The following is a 15,353-nucleotide window of genomic DNA, read 5'->3' as shown; positions in this document are numbered from 1 at the left end:
TGCTTTGTCACCATGGTCTTCCTGATATTTTTAAAACAAAACAAAACAGTGTGACAAATGAGAAAATTTGCTTTTTAACTTTGCCGTAACCTTACCTGTGTATTCTTTTCCCACAATGGGAAAAGTTGAACCTATTAATTGATGACCCAAAAAACTCTCATCGAAAGTTGTAATGTTATTAAAAATGGCAGATAGCAACGGTTTCATGACAGCAAAGCATTTACTTATTCAGAAGTCTCACTTTGTCAACTGGACTTACTCCCAGTTAAGTGTTACCTTAGATTGCAACTTTAATCGGCACATAAAAGCAGAGAAACATTCTACAAATTCATCTGATCTATTTGACCCAAGAGAGGACAAATCCTGACCCTCTCCTAAGCTGATTTGGGCAAGAGATGCCCTGCCTAACCCAGAGACAAAGTTTGGAATGAAAAATGACAGAAATTAAATACAAAGCCGATCAGAAAACAATTGTATAGGCATTTTAAAGCGACTTACCTAGGACATTCAATTGGGTTCCGCCGCCGAAGATATACACACAGTGACTAATGGCCTTACAAAAATGTTTTTTTTGTCACCAGAAAAAAACTTTGCTTCCTCTTTTCTGGATAGCGTACCTGGTCAGTGACGAATTTGATGCAAACGGCATGCAGCAAAGGGCTTTGAAAGATGGGGCATAGGTGAGTTTTCAGTGCAAAAATGTTGGATGGATTCTGATGCAGAATAATTCATTGGAAAAAGAGAGAGCCCTAGATCTGGAAAAAATATATATTCTGCAATGTGGTCGGGAGCCCTGCTGAAAAGGGTGTGAACAGCTGTCCCGTGCAGACTGTCGTGCAAATAGCGATGGATGAATTTGTCAATTTCAGTTTCTCCCAGTTTTTTATTATTCTAATCAAAAACTCAGTTTGCCACATTTTGGTATTTTTATTTTTAAAGGAAGTCCTCATGAAAATCCATCAGCATTGGATTTTCAGCATTGTAGTGGTGATTTCTCTCAGAATACACATTCTTTTTGCAAGCAGTCTCCCTCAAAACAGTGCTTTTCCGTGTGCTATTTTCATTCGCACATGCACTTTTATGCATAGTTCCCTTTACCAAACACAGTTTTTTCCTGCACATCGTTGGTTTCTGTGCTGCATTGCAAAATTCAGAGAAGGGTTGATTTTGACGGAAAGCTGAAATTGTCTTCCCATATTGTTCTGGGAACAGCAAATGAGATAGTGCGCATGAGCACGAGGAATTAATGTCTTCCTCCATAACCTCCTTGCAAAGGATCCAAGTGTAGCTGCAAGTTACAAGAGGGCAGACCCTCAGATTCCCCTCCTGTGTAGACCTATCCAGTCTACATATGTCTAAGGCAACTTACTTGTGGACATAAAGGTGCACATTTGCACTGAGTGGATGCTTAGGGAGATGTACACCATCGCACCAGCATACTTTGACCGTCAATTCACTTCCCTCCATCCAGTTCTTACTGTGGATGGGTGTGCTATCTGTGGCAGTTTTGCTCTTTTTATCTTTACCTTTTTACCAGTCTCTGGTTATGTACCCACGGCTCTACATTAGTCATGTCCATTAATTGCAACAGGTAAACTCTGAGTAGGACTAGCACCGGCCACAACCCTTCACCTCTGTGGAATTCAATCTTGGCTTGCAAACTGGATACTCGCCTCCAGTAAAATATTAATTCACTTCCTTCACCCACATTTTTTGGTGATTAAAATATATATCTCTAATTGGGCCTTTGTCAAAACTGAGTCCAGGACACAGTGCAAGCAAAACAACCCACTTAAAATAATCAGTTCTTCTCTATCTCATTCTACCACTGAGATATTTCCCCTTTCTGCTCAGATTGATTTCAAGACTTGTGGCTCAGCTTACTACAGTTCTCAGGTGTGTCTGTGTATGCAGAGAGTTTACTGAAGACTGTACATTTACAGTGGTACCTCAGGTTAAGTACTTAATTCGTTCCAGAGGTCCGTTCTTAACCTGAAACTGTTCTTAACGTGAAGCACCACTTTAGCTAATGGGGCCTCCCGCCACCAGAGCACAATTTCTGTTCTCATCCTGAAGCAAAGTTCTTAACCGAAGGTACTATTTCTGGGTTAGCAGAGTCTGTAACCTGAAGCATCTGTAACCTGAAGCGTATGTAACCTGAGGTACCACTGTACTTCAGGGCAATATATGTATCCTGTCATATTCAGAAGTCTACCCTACTCCATCCAGAATCTAGAACACTTCTGACTCAGATTTTCATTGAGACCTATTAATTCGTCTTTTTCTTTTGAAATATTTTTGTTGGTTTTTACAAGCACAAATTTAAAATAATGAAAAGAAAAAACTTTTAACATATCCATACATGAGATTCTCTGAATCTCGTGACTTCCTCTCATCCCCTACACGGGTCCTTAAGACAGTTTTTCTAAAACTCCATATCCTTACATTCTCCACAGTTTCCATCTCTTTAGATGATCCATGTCTTTCGTTTCTTTACAGGTTGTTTTTAAAGTCCAGCTAATGTTTTTATTTGTTTACAATGGTCTCCTAAGTAAATTATGAATTTTAATCTGTCTATTTCTACAAGCTGGATTCCTATAGGCACCCATGACAGATTTGTGTAGACTTCCCCTCTATAGACTAATTTCTACTAAAGTTGTTTTAATAAAGCCGTGAACCCCTTCTCAAGTGATTCCTGGGTCCCTGGAGAGTTCTACACAACACATGCACCCATTCTGTAGACAACACCATCTCTCCCATCTGGTCTGAATTTATATGTGACCTGCAACAGTGCAATGCAGATATATCTGGTTTGAAGTTTACCCCCCAAAATAACCCAACTTCACCAAACACAAGGAATGCACTCCAAAGTACAAATCTGTGCCATCAGATTCCATAGAAGAGAGATGCTCTCACATCTCCTTCAATTCCTTAAAAACTGTTGACTTGTCATTAGGAACACAGCAAGATTTCTAATTCTGAGTCAGACCATGGTCCGTCTAGTACGATATTGTCAACCCCATGTAGAGATGCTGGGGACTGAATCTGAATCTGTTCTGACTGAAATTCCCAGGTGTCAGAAACGGTTATTTATGTATGCTACTACGGTGTTTTGTTAGCCCCAAAATGGAAAACAAGCGAGGTCCCAACCAAAGAAGAATGGCAACTTAAGTTGACAGAATATGCGCAGCTTGCAGACTTAACATATGGAATAAGAGAACAAGGAGAACATATGTTTAGAGAAGATTGGGAAATGTTTATTGAATATATGGGGTGAAACTGTGTACACTTGAAAATGGCAGCATTAAGATAAAATCAGCAGGGTAAATAAGTTATGATGGATGTAATAATGGAATACTGAATGGTATAGTTTCTGTAAAATATGCAGGGATTTAAGATATGTAAAATGAACCATGGAAAGAGAAGAAGGGAAGTCATTGATTACTTAAGGATGTAAAAATGAGTACTTTAAATTGTAAAACAGAAAATTTAATGAAATTTATATATACAGAACCTGGGACTTTCTGCATGCAAGGCAAATGCTTTTTCACTGAGCTACTGCCCTTCCTCAAGGATTTAAGCAATAATCGTTTACTAATTGTGTAGGTTTTTTCCTCATCTGTGGGACAATAGTCGAGGAGAAGCTATAAGCATACGAGGACTCTACAGTCATGCTTACCTGAATCACAGTTCCAGTGTGTACCTCCTCTGCCTCTGAGATTTAAGTCAGGAGATTTAGGGTGCTTTCAGGAAAAAAACTTTTCTCCCCACTCCCTGCCGATAATTCTGAAGAGTTCACTTCCAAACGAGAACTGATGTGGTTGTAGCATCCCGCAATAAAGGAAGAATGAGAGGAATCTGTAGAAATCACCAATTTCTCCATGAAATCCATTCTTGCATGTGCAAGACATAGCAGGCAATTGCAGAAAGATTCCGAAATGCTGAGCTGCCGATGAAATGCAAACCTCTTATGAGGTTGAAGAGTGCTGTTTCCAGAGCAGAGCATTACGTCTGTGTAATCCGGTTAATATCATCACAGGAACCTTAATTCTTTGAGCGATTTCCCTTTTATAGCCAGAATGGCTCCATCCACAACGGAGAAGCTTAGGAGAACTCCAAGGTTTTTCGAGGTAAAAATGAATAAATGAAACGAGGTGAAAAAGGACCAAAAGACCAAATAGCTTCCAAAATAGCCCAGTGAAATTGTAGCGCTCAGTAGCCAATAAATACTGGAAAATGGAAAATCAGTTCCCCTACACTTTGGAAACTGGGTAATAGGCAAATGGTGTATCTTGAACAGAAGTACTCCAAACTGCAACATTTTTTTTGCAGGTTCCACTTTCCACATCTGCTCATATTTCCAGAACATCGCATGTGGCTTAACTGAAAAGCATGGTTTGAGAAATCTGCAGGTTAACCTCTGTGGATATCCTGTGGCCTTTAACGCCACCCTTTAAATACTCACAAGACAACCCGTTGATCAAACTGGATTTCAACGTGTGGCCAAATTAACTCCATTTTCTGCCCATCCAGAAGGTCCAGAAATCTAAAAAAACAACAACCCAAAAACTCGAAAGACTCCAGGAAAGGTACGTATCCTCAACATGCACAAGTCTACATAAGCACACAGCATTGTCAGAAGCAGTACATCTGATAAGCACTTCCTTCCAAAGGAGGAGATCGGTAATGCTTCCGCAGCGGCCCGTGGCTTGTACTCAACTGGCATTTTCTGAAAATAGCAGAGCACATGTTTCTGGTACTGGAGGGTTCCTAGGGTCTGACTTTGCATCTGCTGTGCAAATGAACTGAAAGCCATTGGCCGGCCCCTGGTCCATTCACAGATCCACTGAAACATCTGTCAATGCGTACAGTTGGTGGTTAGAAAGGGTTGGGAGGTAATCTTGGGCAGCTATTAGATGAAGCTGCTGGGGCCTGGACACCTGCAGCAGATGTTCACAGAGTGCTACTAAGTACGTTCCAGGTTTTAACTCAGTCTTCATTTTTAAAGTGACCCAGCCCGATTCACGACGCGGTTGGCACTGTGGGTTAAACGACAGAGCCTAGGACTTGCCGATCAGAAGGTCGGCAGTTCGAATCCCCACGACGGGGTGAGCTCCCATTGCTCGGTCCCTGCTCCTGCCAACCTAGCAGTTCGAAAGCACGTCAAAGTGCAAGTAGATCAATAGGTACCGCTCCGGTGGGAAGGTAAACGGTGTTTCCGTGCGCTGCTCTGGTTCACCAGAAGCGGCTTAGTCATGCTGGCCACATGACCCAGAAGCTGTCTGCGGACAAACGCCGGCTCCCTCGGCCAGTAAAGCGAGATGAGCGCCGCAACCCCAGAGTCGGCCACGACTGGACCTAATGGTCAGGGGTCCCTTTACCTTTACCTAGCCCGATTCACACTTCCTGGACTAATATGCACAGAAGAACACAATTATCCTTTTGATTTTCATACTTCTCTGAATCTTGTGATGCAGGCCCTTTGCGAAAAATTAAGCACAAGAAGGCACGTGAAAATGCATATTGTAGGTGAAAATGTGTTGGAAAATGCATGTTTGAGGGGAAATGTATATATGTGTACAACCACCCACCCCTACTAAATAACTGGAAGTCAATAACCCTTTCTGGTCAATGCAGGTCCTACAGTTCAGTGGTAGAACATCGGCTTTGCATGGAGAAGACCCCAAGTTCTTTTTATAAATATTTTTTTATTAATTTTCAATTACTAATATCCAATAAAAGCCACATTGTGTCAGTCTCAAATTACAATTCACATTCAAATATACAGTGGTACCTCGGGTTAAGAACTTAATTTGTTCCGGAGGTCCGTTCTTAACCTGAAACTGTTCTTAACCTGAGGTACCACTTTAGCTTATGGGGCCTCCCGCTGCAACTGCGCCGCCGGAGCACAATTTCTGTTCTCATCCTGAAGCAAAGTTCTTAACCCGAGGTACTATTTCTGGGTTAGTGGAGTCTGTAACCTGAAGCATCTGTAACCCGAGGTACTACTGTATACTACTGGATTTCAAAGTGGAATGTTTTTATTTCATCCTATTATTATTATCCTGCTTCTGAAGTCTTAATTAATTCAAGCTTGTTCTTAATCCCCTATCAACATCTACAGAGTTTTTGACTTCCATTCGTATTAACACATTTAATAAATCTTATTTCTGCAAAAGGAGTTCTGTATCCTATAAATATCCTGTGAGGGATGTTTATTTTATCCGTTTGTTTCTTCCTTCTTCCTGCTCTCGATCATGTCTTCCACGGCATCGCTACTTCCGCTCTTTTGCTCTTTCCCCCCCTTTGTTCCCAGAGGCTGTAAGATAAGATCCCAAGTCCAATCCCCACCATCTCCAGGTGGGGCAGGGAGATACCCCTTGCCTGAAACCCAGTACTTCTGGGATTGCAAGACTGCAGGGAGGCACACACCAGCCCCATCCACTAGCCAGGAGCCCAAGGCTTTCCAGGAAGAACATTACAATCAGGAGAAGACCAGCTTGACTCCATCCATCAGCCAGAGAACGAGCAGCTATAGGGGTTTGGATCCCTCGTAATGTCTGCCAGAAAGAGGGCAACCAAAATGGTCAAAATGGTCAAAGGCCTGGAAACGATGCCTTATGAGGAACGGCTAAGGGAGCTGGGCATGTTTAGCCTGGAGAAGAGGAGGTTAAGGGGTGATATGATAGCCATGTTCAAATATATAAAAGGATGTCACATAGAGGAGGGAGAAAGGTTGTTTTCTGCTGCTCCAGAGAAGCGGACACGGAGCAATGGATCCAAACTACAAAAAAGAAGATTCCACCTAAACATTAGGAAGAACTTCCTGACAGTAAGAGCTGTTCGACAGTGGAATTTGCTGCCAAGGAGTGTGGTGGAGTCTCCTTCTTTGGAGGTCTTTAAGCAGAGGCTTGACAACCATATGTCAGGAGTGCTCTGATGGTGTTTCCTGCTTGGCAGGGGGTTGGACTTGATGGCCCTTGTGGTCTCTTCCAACTCTATGATTCTATGATTCTATGATTCTAAGAATAATCAGCCATGACTACCAGTTGTTCTGCAACTGCAGAGCTGTTGGGAAACTGGGAAAGTTCCATTGGCAGAGCATGAAACTCTCTCTCTTTTTTTGTATATCCTTTTTATTAAATTTCTATTTTGCAATTTAAAATACTCATTTTTACATCCTTAATATATCAGTGACTTCCCTTCTTCTCTTTCCCTGGTTCATTTTACATATCATAAATCCCTGCATCTTTGACAAAAACTATACCATGCGCATGCGCAAAAGTGGTTCTCCAGTTGCGAATTCCTCGGGATGCAGCTGGACCTCTGGAACGGACCCTGTTCGCAACCGGAGGTACCACTGTGTTTTGAGAGAATGACTGACCCTGAGTGTTATGAATGAGGGAATAAATCTCCTTCCGATTGCTCTTATTTTAAAACACATCTCCCACAAAATAACACATGTTGTTGTTTGTTGTTTAGTCGTATCCGACTCTTCGTGACCCCATGGACCAGAGCACGCCAGGCACTCCAGTCTTCCACTGCCTCCTGCAGTTTAGTCAAACTCATGCTGGTAGCTTTGAGAACACTGTCCAGCCATCTCGTCCTCTGTCATCTCCTTCTCCTTGTGCCCTCCATCTTTCCGAACATCAGGGTCTTTTCCAGGGAGTCTTCTCTTCTCATGAGGTGGCCAAAGTATTGGAGCCTCAGCTTCAGGATTTGTCCTTCCAGTGAGCACTCAGGGCTGATTTCCTTCAGAATGGATAGGTTTGATCTTCTTGCAGTCCATGGGACTCTCAAGAGTCTCCTCTAGCACCATAATTCAAAAGCATCAACTCTTCGGCGATCAGCCTTCTTTATGGTCCAGCTCTCACTTCCATACACCACTACTGGGAAAACCATAGCTTTAACTATACAGACTTTGTTGGCATGTATTCCTTTTATTACACACACAAACCTCTCGGTACGTTTTTGAGCCAATAATTGTATCACAAAGTTCAGAGAAGTGGAAAACCAGAAGGATTAAGTGTGTTCTTATTTGTATACGATGAGAAGTGCAAATCAGGGGTCTCCACTACAATTCCCGGAATGTTTTAACACTGGGAGCTGTAGTTTTGTGAGGGGGATACAGGTCTCCTAACAACTCTTTAACCCTGAACATGCTACATTTCCCAGGATTATGTGTATGGGGGAAGCTATGATAGTTGTGTAGTGTAGTTCTGCTTTAAATGTATAGTGCCTATGTAGCTTCAATGAAACTCTCCAGAATTCCTAAGTGAAGCAGAGAAGCTGACCCAAATTAATTTATCTCTTAGTTCACACCTCCATCTTGTGTATCAGAGCGAAACTGCAGGATGCGCATAGATTTTCAGCTCGCCAGTAGTTTGCTACCGGATACTCCTTCCTGCTTCCAAGAAGCCTGAAGATGGCAGCACAACCAAAGAGATGCAAACATCTGAAAAGCCTTTCCAGGCATCCGCCTCCAAATAAAAGCGGGGATAGAGAAAGGAAGCAATATCACCACTAGCAGAGGTCAGATGCATTTGCAGCAGCGCCTGTCTCTTGCAGCAACATGAAGCTATTGCATGTTAAGCTCTTCCCTTGAAGCTTCTCCAATGGCTTTTCCCAGTTGCCACCTGCAGCCTCTTCACACTTCTAGTCCCTTCATTCAACACTCTTGACCCCAACTATCTCCCGTCTCATGTCCCCTTCTTGCACCCATGAAAAGCCATCTGTCATTGCCTCCCCCAGTCCTGTCTCTGTGGCTTTCAGCCATGCTGTTCCCGCCTTAGTTCCTGAAGACACACCTTCGAGGATTTCCCCTGATATTCAGCTTAGTCCACTTTTGTTTTCCCTGCAGTCCTATTGCTACCTCCTCCAATTTTGCTACCCACCTACTTGCCCTTTCTGTTCAATTGCCCATCGAACCTCCCATGAGAGTTGGGAGATTCTCCTTCATTGGAGGTTTTAAAGCAGAGGTTGGATGGCCATCTATCATGTATGATCTAGTTGAGATTCCTGCATTGCAGGGGGTTGGACTAGATGACTCACTGGGTCATCTTCCAACTCTGCAGTTCTATGGTTCTATGGTTCTTCTACACAGGTATTAAAGATGCAACAAAGTCTCTGGATTTGATTCTGAGACAGACTCTGATGTACGCTCCCACCACCAGTTTGCATTTATTAGTGCAGAAAGTATTGATCTGATGTGTAGAGATCTTTCCCATACTAATGAATTCAAGAGGGTTCTGGAGGCTTCTCTGTGTGAAAGAAACAAGCAGAAGGTTCGTGATGTTTGGGTTATTCCTTCAGAGAAGCTGAGTACAGCTGGCTTAAACTGGTCCTGTTATCTCTTCCGTCAAGGTTATGCTGACTATAAAAATAAGGCCAGAAGGAGCCTGGGTTTCACTTTCTCTTTCTATCTCTTTTTCCTTCTGGTGTGGTGTTCTGTACATAGTATGCTTAGTGTTAAAGTTTAGACTGGGGAACAAAATTTTTGTTGCATTGACACCTGCAGTTGTTCTAACCTAATGTCAACGTGCTGATTTCATATCTGAAGTTGGTTTTGTTCTGTAAGCTCTAGGTTTTTTTTGCAATTAATGTTTTTCACTTTTCACCATAATCTTTGTTTTTCACAATGCAAGAATTCAATATTTTATTAAACACATAGCCAAAGTAGTACAATATGAGTATTAGTGTAAGTGACTTATATAGCACTGAACGTGACATGTATAGCATTGAAAATGACATGTATATCTATGTACAGTTGGAGGTATGCAAAAAAATGTATTCCCTTGGGATACACAGTGTACAGTGGAACCTCGTGTTAAGTACTTAATTCGTTCTGGAAGTCCATACTTAACCTGAAACTGTTCTTAACCTGAAGCACGACTTTAGCTAATGGGGCCTCCCACTGCTGCCACACCACCGGAGCACAATTTCTGTTCTCATCCTGAAAAGTTCTTAACCTGAAGCAATATTTCTGGGTTAGCAGAGTCTGTAACCTGAAGCGTATGTAACCTGAAGCGTATGTAACCCGAGGTACCACTGTACTGGGGAACATTTTTTTTTCATTTTCTTTTCCATGAGATTTTTCAACTGTTCTTATATGTTCTTTCAATGCTGATTTCAAATCTGAAATCGATTTTCATGTACATGCTATGGCTACCTTTCACTTTCCGACTTTTGCCGATATGTCATATTTACACTGGGGATAAGTGGACACTGACACGTTGATCTACCCTAACTACATGGTAATTATTTTTTGCAAACTTAATTTTTCTTTATTTTTACAGTTTTGTAACCTAAATATTTGTATTTTTCAGATCGAACCATGGCTTCTTCAAGTAGACAAAAATGTGTTATCAGTTATTGTAAGTTTAAGTTTAAGTCTGCTGCAACTGGATTTCTTATGGACAGTACCAGTCCTGAATGTATTTGGATTTGTGACAATTATGCTCATTTGCCTTCAGTAGGAGTAAAGCTCTGCTGGATGAAATACAATTGCCTCTGGTCTATTTTTGGGGAATCCTGCAATGTGTTTAAGTTGTTACTCGGCTAACTATACATTGGAATCTGCTCTGGATCAATATTGAGTAGAATTCCATGACACTTTAGGTTATATTGATCACTGCTTGTGGTCTTCCTCTAGACATTTGGTTGGCGGTTGTGCAAACAGGATGCAGTACTAGGATGAGCCTTGGGCCTGATCCAACAGGTGTCTTCTTAAGCTCTTGACTCCACCAAAAGTTTAGTACAGGCAGTATTTTTTCCCTTGGAGGTATTCAAGAGTCAATGGGACGCGGGTGGCGCTGTGGGTTAAACCACAGAGCCTAGGACTTGCCGATCAGAAGGTCGGCGGTTCGAATCCCCGCGACGGAGTGAGCTCCCGTTGCTCGGTCCCTGCTCCTGCCAACCTAGCAGTTCGAAAGCACGTCAAAGTGCAAGTAGATAAATAGGTACCACTCCAGTAGGAAGGTAAATGGCATTTCCGTGCGCTGCTCTGGTTCGCCAGAAGTGGCTTAGTCATGCTGGCCACAGGACCCGGAAGCTGTACGCCGGCTCCCTCGGCCAGTAAAGTGAGATGAGCGCCGCCACCCCAGAGTCAGCCACGACTGGACCTAATGGTCAGGGGTCCCTTTACCTTTACCTTTACTCAAAAGTATGCAATACCAACACATTTCCTCACTGAATTCTACAAGTGTGGCACCATGCCCATTCCATGCCATGCCAAACACCTGTTCCACCCTGTTCTGCCCCTTTGCAGTGCCAAAAATAGCATGTGCATCAGCAGTCATGCATGGGCCATTCGTGTGCAAATGCGGAGGTGCCTATACTTTGACGGTTTGTTTGCATCATAAGTGAACACAATTCTAAATTTATTCTTGCCTTAGGGAAGAGAAATACAGGTTTCTGTCTCAGTTTCTGTCTCAGTTCCCCATCAGGCTGTATCACCATATGTGTCGTTGCACAGTAATAATCACCCTTGCCATTGGCCAGGGCTCCATAGATTGTTATTTTTTTTAAAGGACCCCAGGACAGTTAAGTCTAGTCAAAGGCGACTATGGGGTGCGGCACTCATCTTGCTTTCAGGCCGAGGGAGCCAGCCTTTGTCCACAGACAGCTTTCTGGGTCATGTGGCCAGCAGGACAAGCTGCTTTGGCACAACGGGACACCGTGATGGAAACCAGAGGGCACGGAAATGCCATTTACCTTCCTGCCACAGTGATACCTACTTATCTACTTGCACTGGTGTGCTTTCTAAGTGCTAGCAGTGGCGTAGCATGGGGGGTGCAGGGGGGGGGCCGGCCGCACCGGGCGCAACATCTGGGGTTAGGGCAAATCCACGGGTTAGGGGGCACAAATCCACAGGTTAGGGGGCGCAAATCCACGGGTTAGGGGGCGCAAATTACTTGCCTTGCCCCGGGTGCTGACAACCCACGCTACGCCGCTGAGTGTTAGGTTGGCAGGAGCTGGGACAGAGAAATGGGAGCTCACTCCATCACATGGATTCAAACCGCCAAACTTCGAACTGTCATGGTGTCCCGTTGGCCTGAAAAGTGAGATGAGCACCACACCCCATAGTTGCCTTTGACTGGACTTAACCATCCAGGGGGTCCTTTACCTTTATTTTTACCTTCACATTTGATTGCAGTTAGGTATCTGTGCCATTTTTGAATGCTGCTCCATTATTATTTTTTAAATAGTGCTTTAAAAAAGAAAGCTAAGATATTACGGGAAAGAGTTGTAACCTGGCCTACTCCTTCTGCTGTTATACTTTCAGCAGAGTTTCCTTTTTTATTTTAAGAAATAGGATATATTTAAAAATGCAGTCCCTCTGTGGAAGGACTTAGGGACGATAAGGCTCTTAATGGCTACAAAAATGACAGCTAAAATCTACCTCCGTTATCAGAGGCAATATACCACTCAGTGCAAGTCACCGGGAGCTGCGAGTGGAGACAGTATTTCTGTTGCACTCAGCTAACAAACATAAACATTTCTCTTTGAGAGCAGGAGGTTTTTGCCTCACTTCCTCCTTTGATGGGGCCACTGTGCTTGCTGGCTAGCATCTTTGTCCCAGACTTGGCAGTAATAGTCAGCCTCATCTTGCTGTTGGACATCAGTGATGGTTAAGGTGGCTGTGCCGCCAGAGCTCTTTCCAGAAAAGCGGTCTGAAATCTCAGCAGGTCTTTCGCTGTCCTTATATATAACCAGTTGAGGGGCACTGCCATGTCTCTGCTGGTACCAGTGCACATAGTACCTATCAAACTTATCCCCTGAGCAAGTGAGTTCCACAGTTTGCCCTGGAGACACGGAGGCAGATGGGGGTTGTGTAAGTACATACTCGGCAACAGAACCTGAAAGAAGAAGAAATTTTTTAAAAAATCATGGTGTTACACAGATGTGGAAATAATCTGGTAAACACATACATGCAACTCTTCCTAAGAGAGGAACACTGACTTATTAGACTGCACATCATATCAACTAATAAGCCTCAAACTCCAGTCTAAGACAACGCAATGACAAATCTTCCTGCAGATAAGTTGATAGGAGAAATGAAAGTCTAGCATCCAACAGAAATGAGGAATGGGTCTCTCATCACCTGAGCAATAAGTGAGGGCCAGAAGGAAGGGAAACCAGGCCATGATGTTCATTGCAGAGGAGTGATCTTTGCTGTGACAAATGGTGCATCGGGATAGCTTTTCTCCCCATTCTTAAAGCCTGCCAAAGTTGCCTGGGGTTCTCTGCATGCAAATCTGCTTCTTGTTGATTGGGTGCTGATCCTGCTCCAATGCACATGAGGAAGGGCTAGAGCTTGGTGGCAGAGCCTCTGCTTTGCGGGCAGAAGGTCCTGGGTTCAATTCCTGGCTTTCTAATGACACCATGGCAGCTAGGTGTTCCTCTGCTTCTGCCTCCTCCTCCTCCTCTCCCATGATTTCCCAACTTTCCTCCTCAACTGCCTCTGAGCTGTGACTTCCCTCAAACCCCTGTTGTAGATCTATACAGTCTTCCTCCACCCTGGAAGGGTCAGGATGGAGAGGCAGTCTCCACCCACGTTTCATCATTGTCAAAATCTATTGTAACAGAATTGCACTGAATCAGCAAGTAGAATAAGGAAAATTAAAATTAAAAACACGTTTGTTGTTTGTCTGCAGTTGCCTTGGCGATATTATCTTATGTCTATTGCCAGTCAGTGGAGGCAGCACTGAACTCGAGGAACCAATGATTGGACTGAGTACAGTGGAACCTCGGGTTGCGAACGTGATCCGTGCGGGAGGCACGTTTGCAACCCGCATCGTTCACAACCCACAGTGCTGCGTTTGAGCATGCACAGGTCATGATTCAGCGCTTCTGCGCAAGTGAAAAGCATGAATTAGGGCCTCCACGCATGCGCGAGCGCCCAAACCCGGAAGTAACCCATTCCGGTACTTCCGGGTTTGGTTCTGTGCGAAACCCGAAAACACGTAACCTGAAGCGTCTGTAACCCGATGTACCACTGTATAAGGCAGCTTCCCGTGCTCCTGTTTTAAACCCTTGTTGTCTTGAAGCAACAAAGCATTGACCAAAGCAGGTCTTCAATGCATAATCGGTCCCAAGGGATATGTGGTGGCAGCGGATCATCTGAGAAAGAGGAGGATGTGGTTAGTGCTCTCCAGCATCATGCTATTTCAGCCCCCTCTGCCTGGTTGCACAGAGCAGATCTTACCAAGTCTGCCAGCACCCTCTAGAGATGTTTATTGAAACACCATGATGTTTTAGGGTTCTTTGTTTTGCCACCTTTCCCAATACGTCATAGATCTGAAGTCCATGTGGGTTGGAGATCATGACAGACAAAAGGATGGTAGGTCCTGACCAGAGAAGAATGGCAGATCAAGTTGATGGATTATGCTGAAATAGCTAAAATAACTGGAAGAATCAGAAATCAGGAAGATCAAATTTTTAATTTTCCGACTGCTTAATGACAACTACATAATTAGATGACTTTGAAGGGGGGCTCCTTTCAGCTCTACAATTCTGTGATTCTTTGAAATGGAAGATAAGGCTGCCAGAGACCAGGAGTTCAAGATACAACTCTGTGGCAAGGCATATATATGTTAGCTATTCCAGCACTGTTCCCACAGCCTAGGCTAAGTTATCTTCCTCAGTGAATCCCCTTAACTCACATTCCCTCATGAAACAAGGCAGTGAAGGTAGCAATAAAATAAATGCAACTGAAGGCAAAGTGGGGGTCACAGGGTGGCCATTGCAAGGCAGTAGGAATGAGCTTCTTTTCGTGAAAATTCAATTCCACCGGAAGGTCCCTCATCTGGAAACTGAGCATCATAGCAGCTGCCTTTTTCAGCAAGAGGTTTTTGTCACACTTCCCCATCTGCCTGTGTCACTGTGTGCTGCTTGCTGCTGCTGTCCCACACCTGGCAGTAATAATCGGCCTCATCCTCTGAGCAATGCTCAGTCTGGCTGTGTTGCCAGAGTTGGTGCCAGAGACTCGGTCCGAGATTCCAGTGGGTCTCTTACTGTCTTCATATATTATCAGTACAGGGGCCTGGCTGGGTTTCTGCTGGTACCAGTGCACATTCTTCCCACCAATGTTGCTCCCAGAACAAGTCATTTGGGCGTCTCTTCCCAGAGACACGGACACTGATGGAGGCTGCATCAACACATACTTGGCCAAAGATCCTGAAAGAGAAAGTGACAAAATATCTCATGACACGTTAGACTCCTCTTTGGTCTAAAGCTCAGAAGAGAGAAAGACTTTTCTCTCTCCTACCTGAGAAATAGGTAAGGAAGAGGCAGGCCCAGAGCATGATGGGAATGTGAAGGAGCTCTCTTTCCTTTAGGTACAGAGGTGTCTG

At 43.8% G+C, this 15,353-nt stretch overlaps 4 protein-coding genes and 1 gene segment (V, D, J or C); all 5 read right to left on the bottom strand.

Moving 5' to 3' along the window:
• LOC114586355 (immunoglobulin lambda-1 light chain-like) overlaps nucleotides 1–15,353 on the bottom strand; it is a 254,039-nt gene that overhangs the window by 5,920 nt on the left and 232,766 nt on the right. Inside the window, exons 3-4 of one of the 2 annotated variants that reach the window (XM_077920358.1) lie at nucleotides 14,890–14,912; nucleotides 499–536 (exon numbers count right to left, since the gene is read on the bottom strand). In XM_077920358.1, the coding sequence (XP_077776484.1) occupies nucleotides 499–536; nucleotides 14,890–14,912 (61 nt within the window). The remainder of the gene's footprint in view (nucleotides 1–498; nucleotides 537–14,889; nucleotides 14,913–15,353) is intronic. The other variant, XM_077920357.1, reaches the window with a different exon arrangement.
• The window catches only part of LOC114586356 (immunoglobulin lambda-1 light chain-like), a 208,307-nt gene that overhangs the window by 18,331 nt on the left and 174,623 nt on the right, over nucleotides 1–15,353 (bottom strand). The window lies entirely within an intron of this gene.
• The window catches only part of LOC114586354 (immunoglobulin lambda-1 light chain-like), a 154,953-nt gene that overhangs the window by 28,151 nt on the left and 111,449 nt on the right, over nucleotides 1–15,353 (bottom strand). The window lies entirely within an intron of this gene.
• The window catches only part of LOC114586357 (immunoglobulin lambda-1 light chain-like), a 159,534-nt gene that overhangs the window by 36,629 nt on the left and 107,552 nt on the right, over nucleotides 1–15,353 (bottom strand). The window lies entirely within an intron of this gene.
• LOC144325853 (immunoglobulin lambda variable 3-25-like) lies at nucleotides 6,221–13,168 on the bottom strand. The segment is given in 6 exon segments: nucleotides 6,221–6,319; nucleotides 11,057–11,103; nucleotides 11,229–11,258; nucleotides 12,018–12,052; nucleotides 12,530–12,857; nucleotides 13,103–13,168. Coding segments are annotated over 6 exon segments (591 nt in total).

Source organism: Podarcis muralis, chromosome 16, assembly GCF_964188315.1.
Source record: "Podarcis muralis chromosome 16, rPodMur119.hap1.1, whole genome shotgun sequence".
Taxonomy (NCBI): domain Eukaryota; kingdom Metazoa; phylum Chordata; class Lepidosauria; order Squamata; family Lacertidae; genus Podarcis; species Podarcis muralis.
This window is presented reverse-complemented; position numbering and strand designations above follow the sequence as displayed.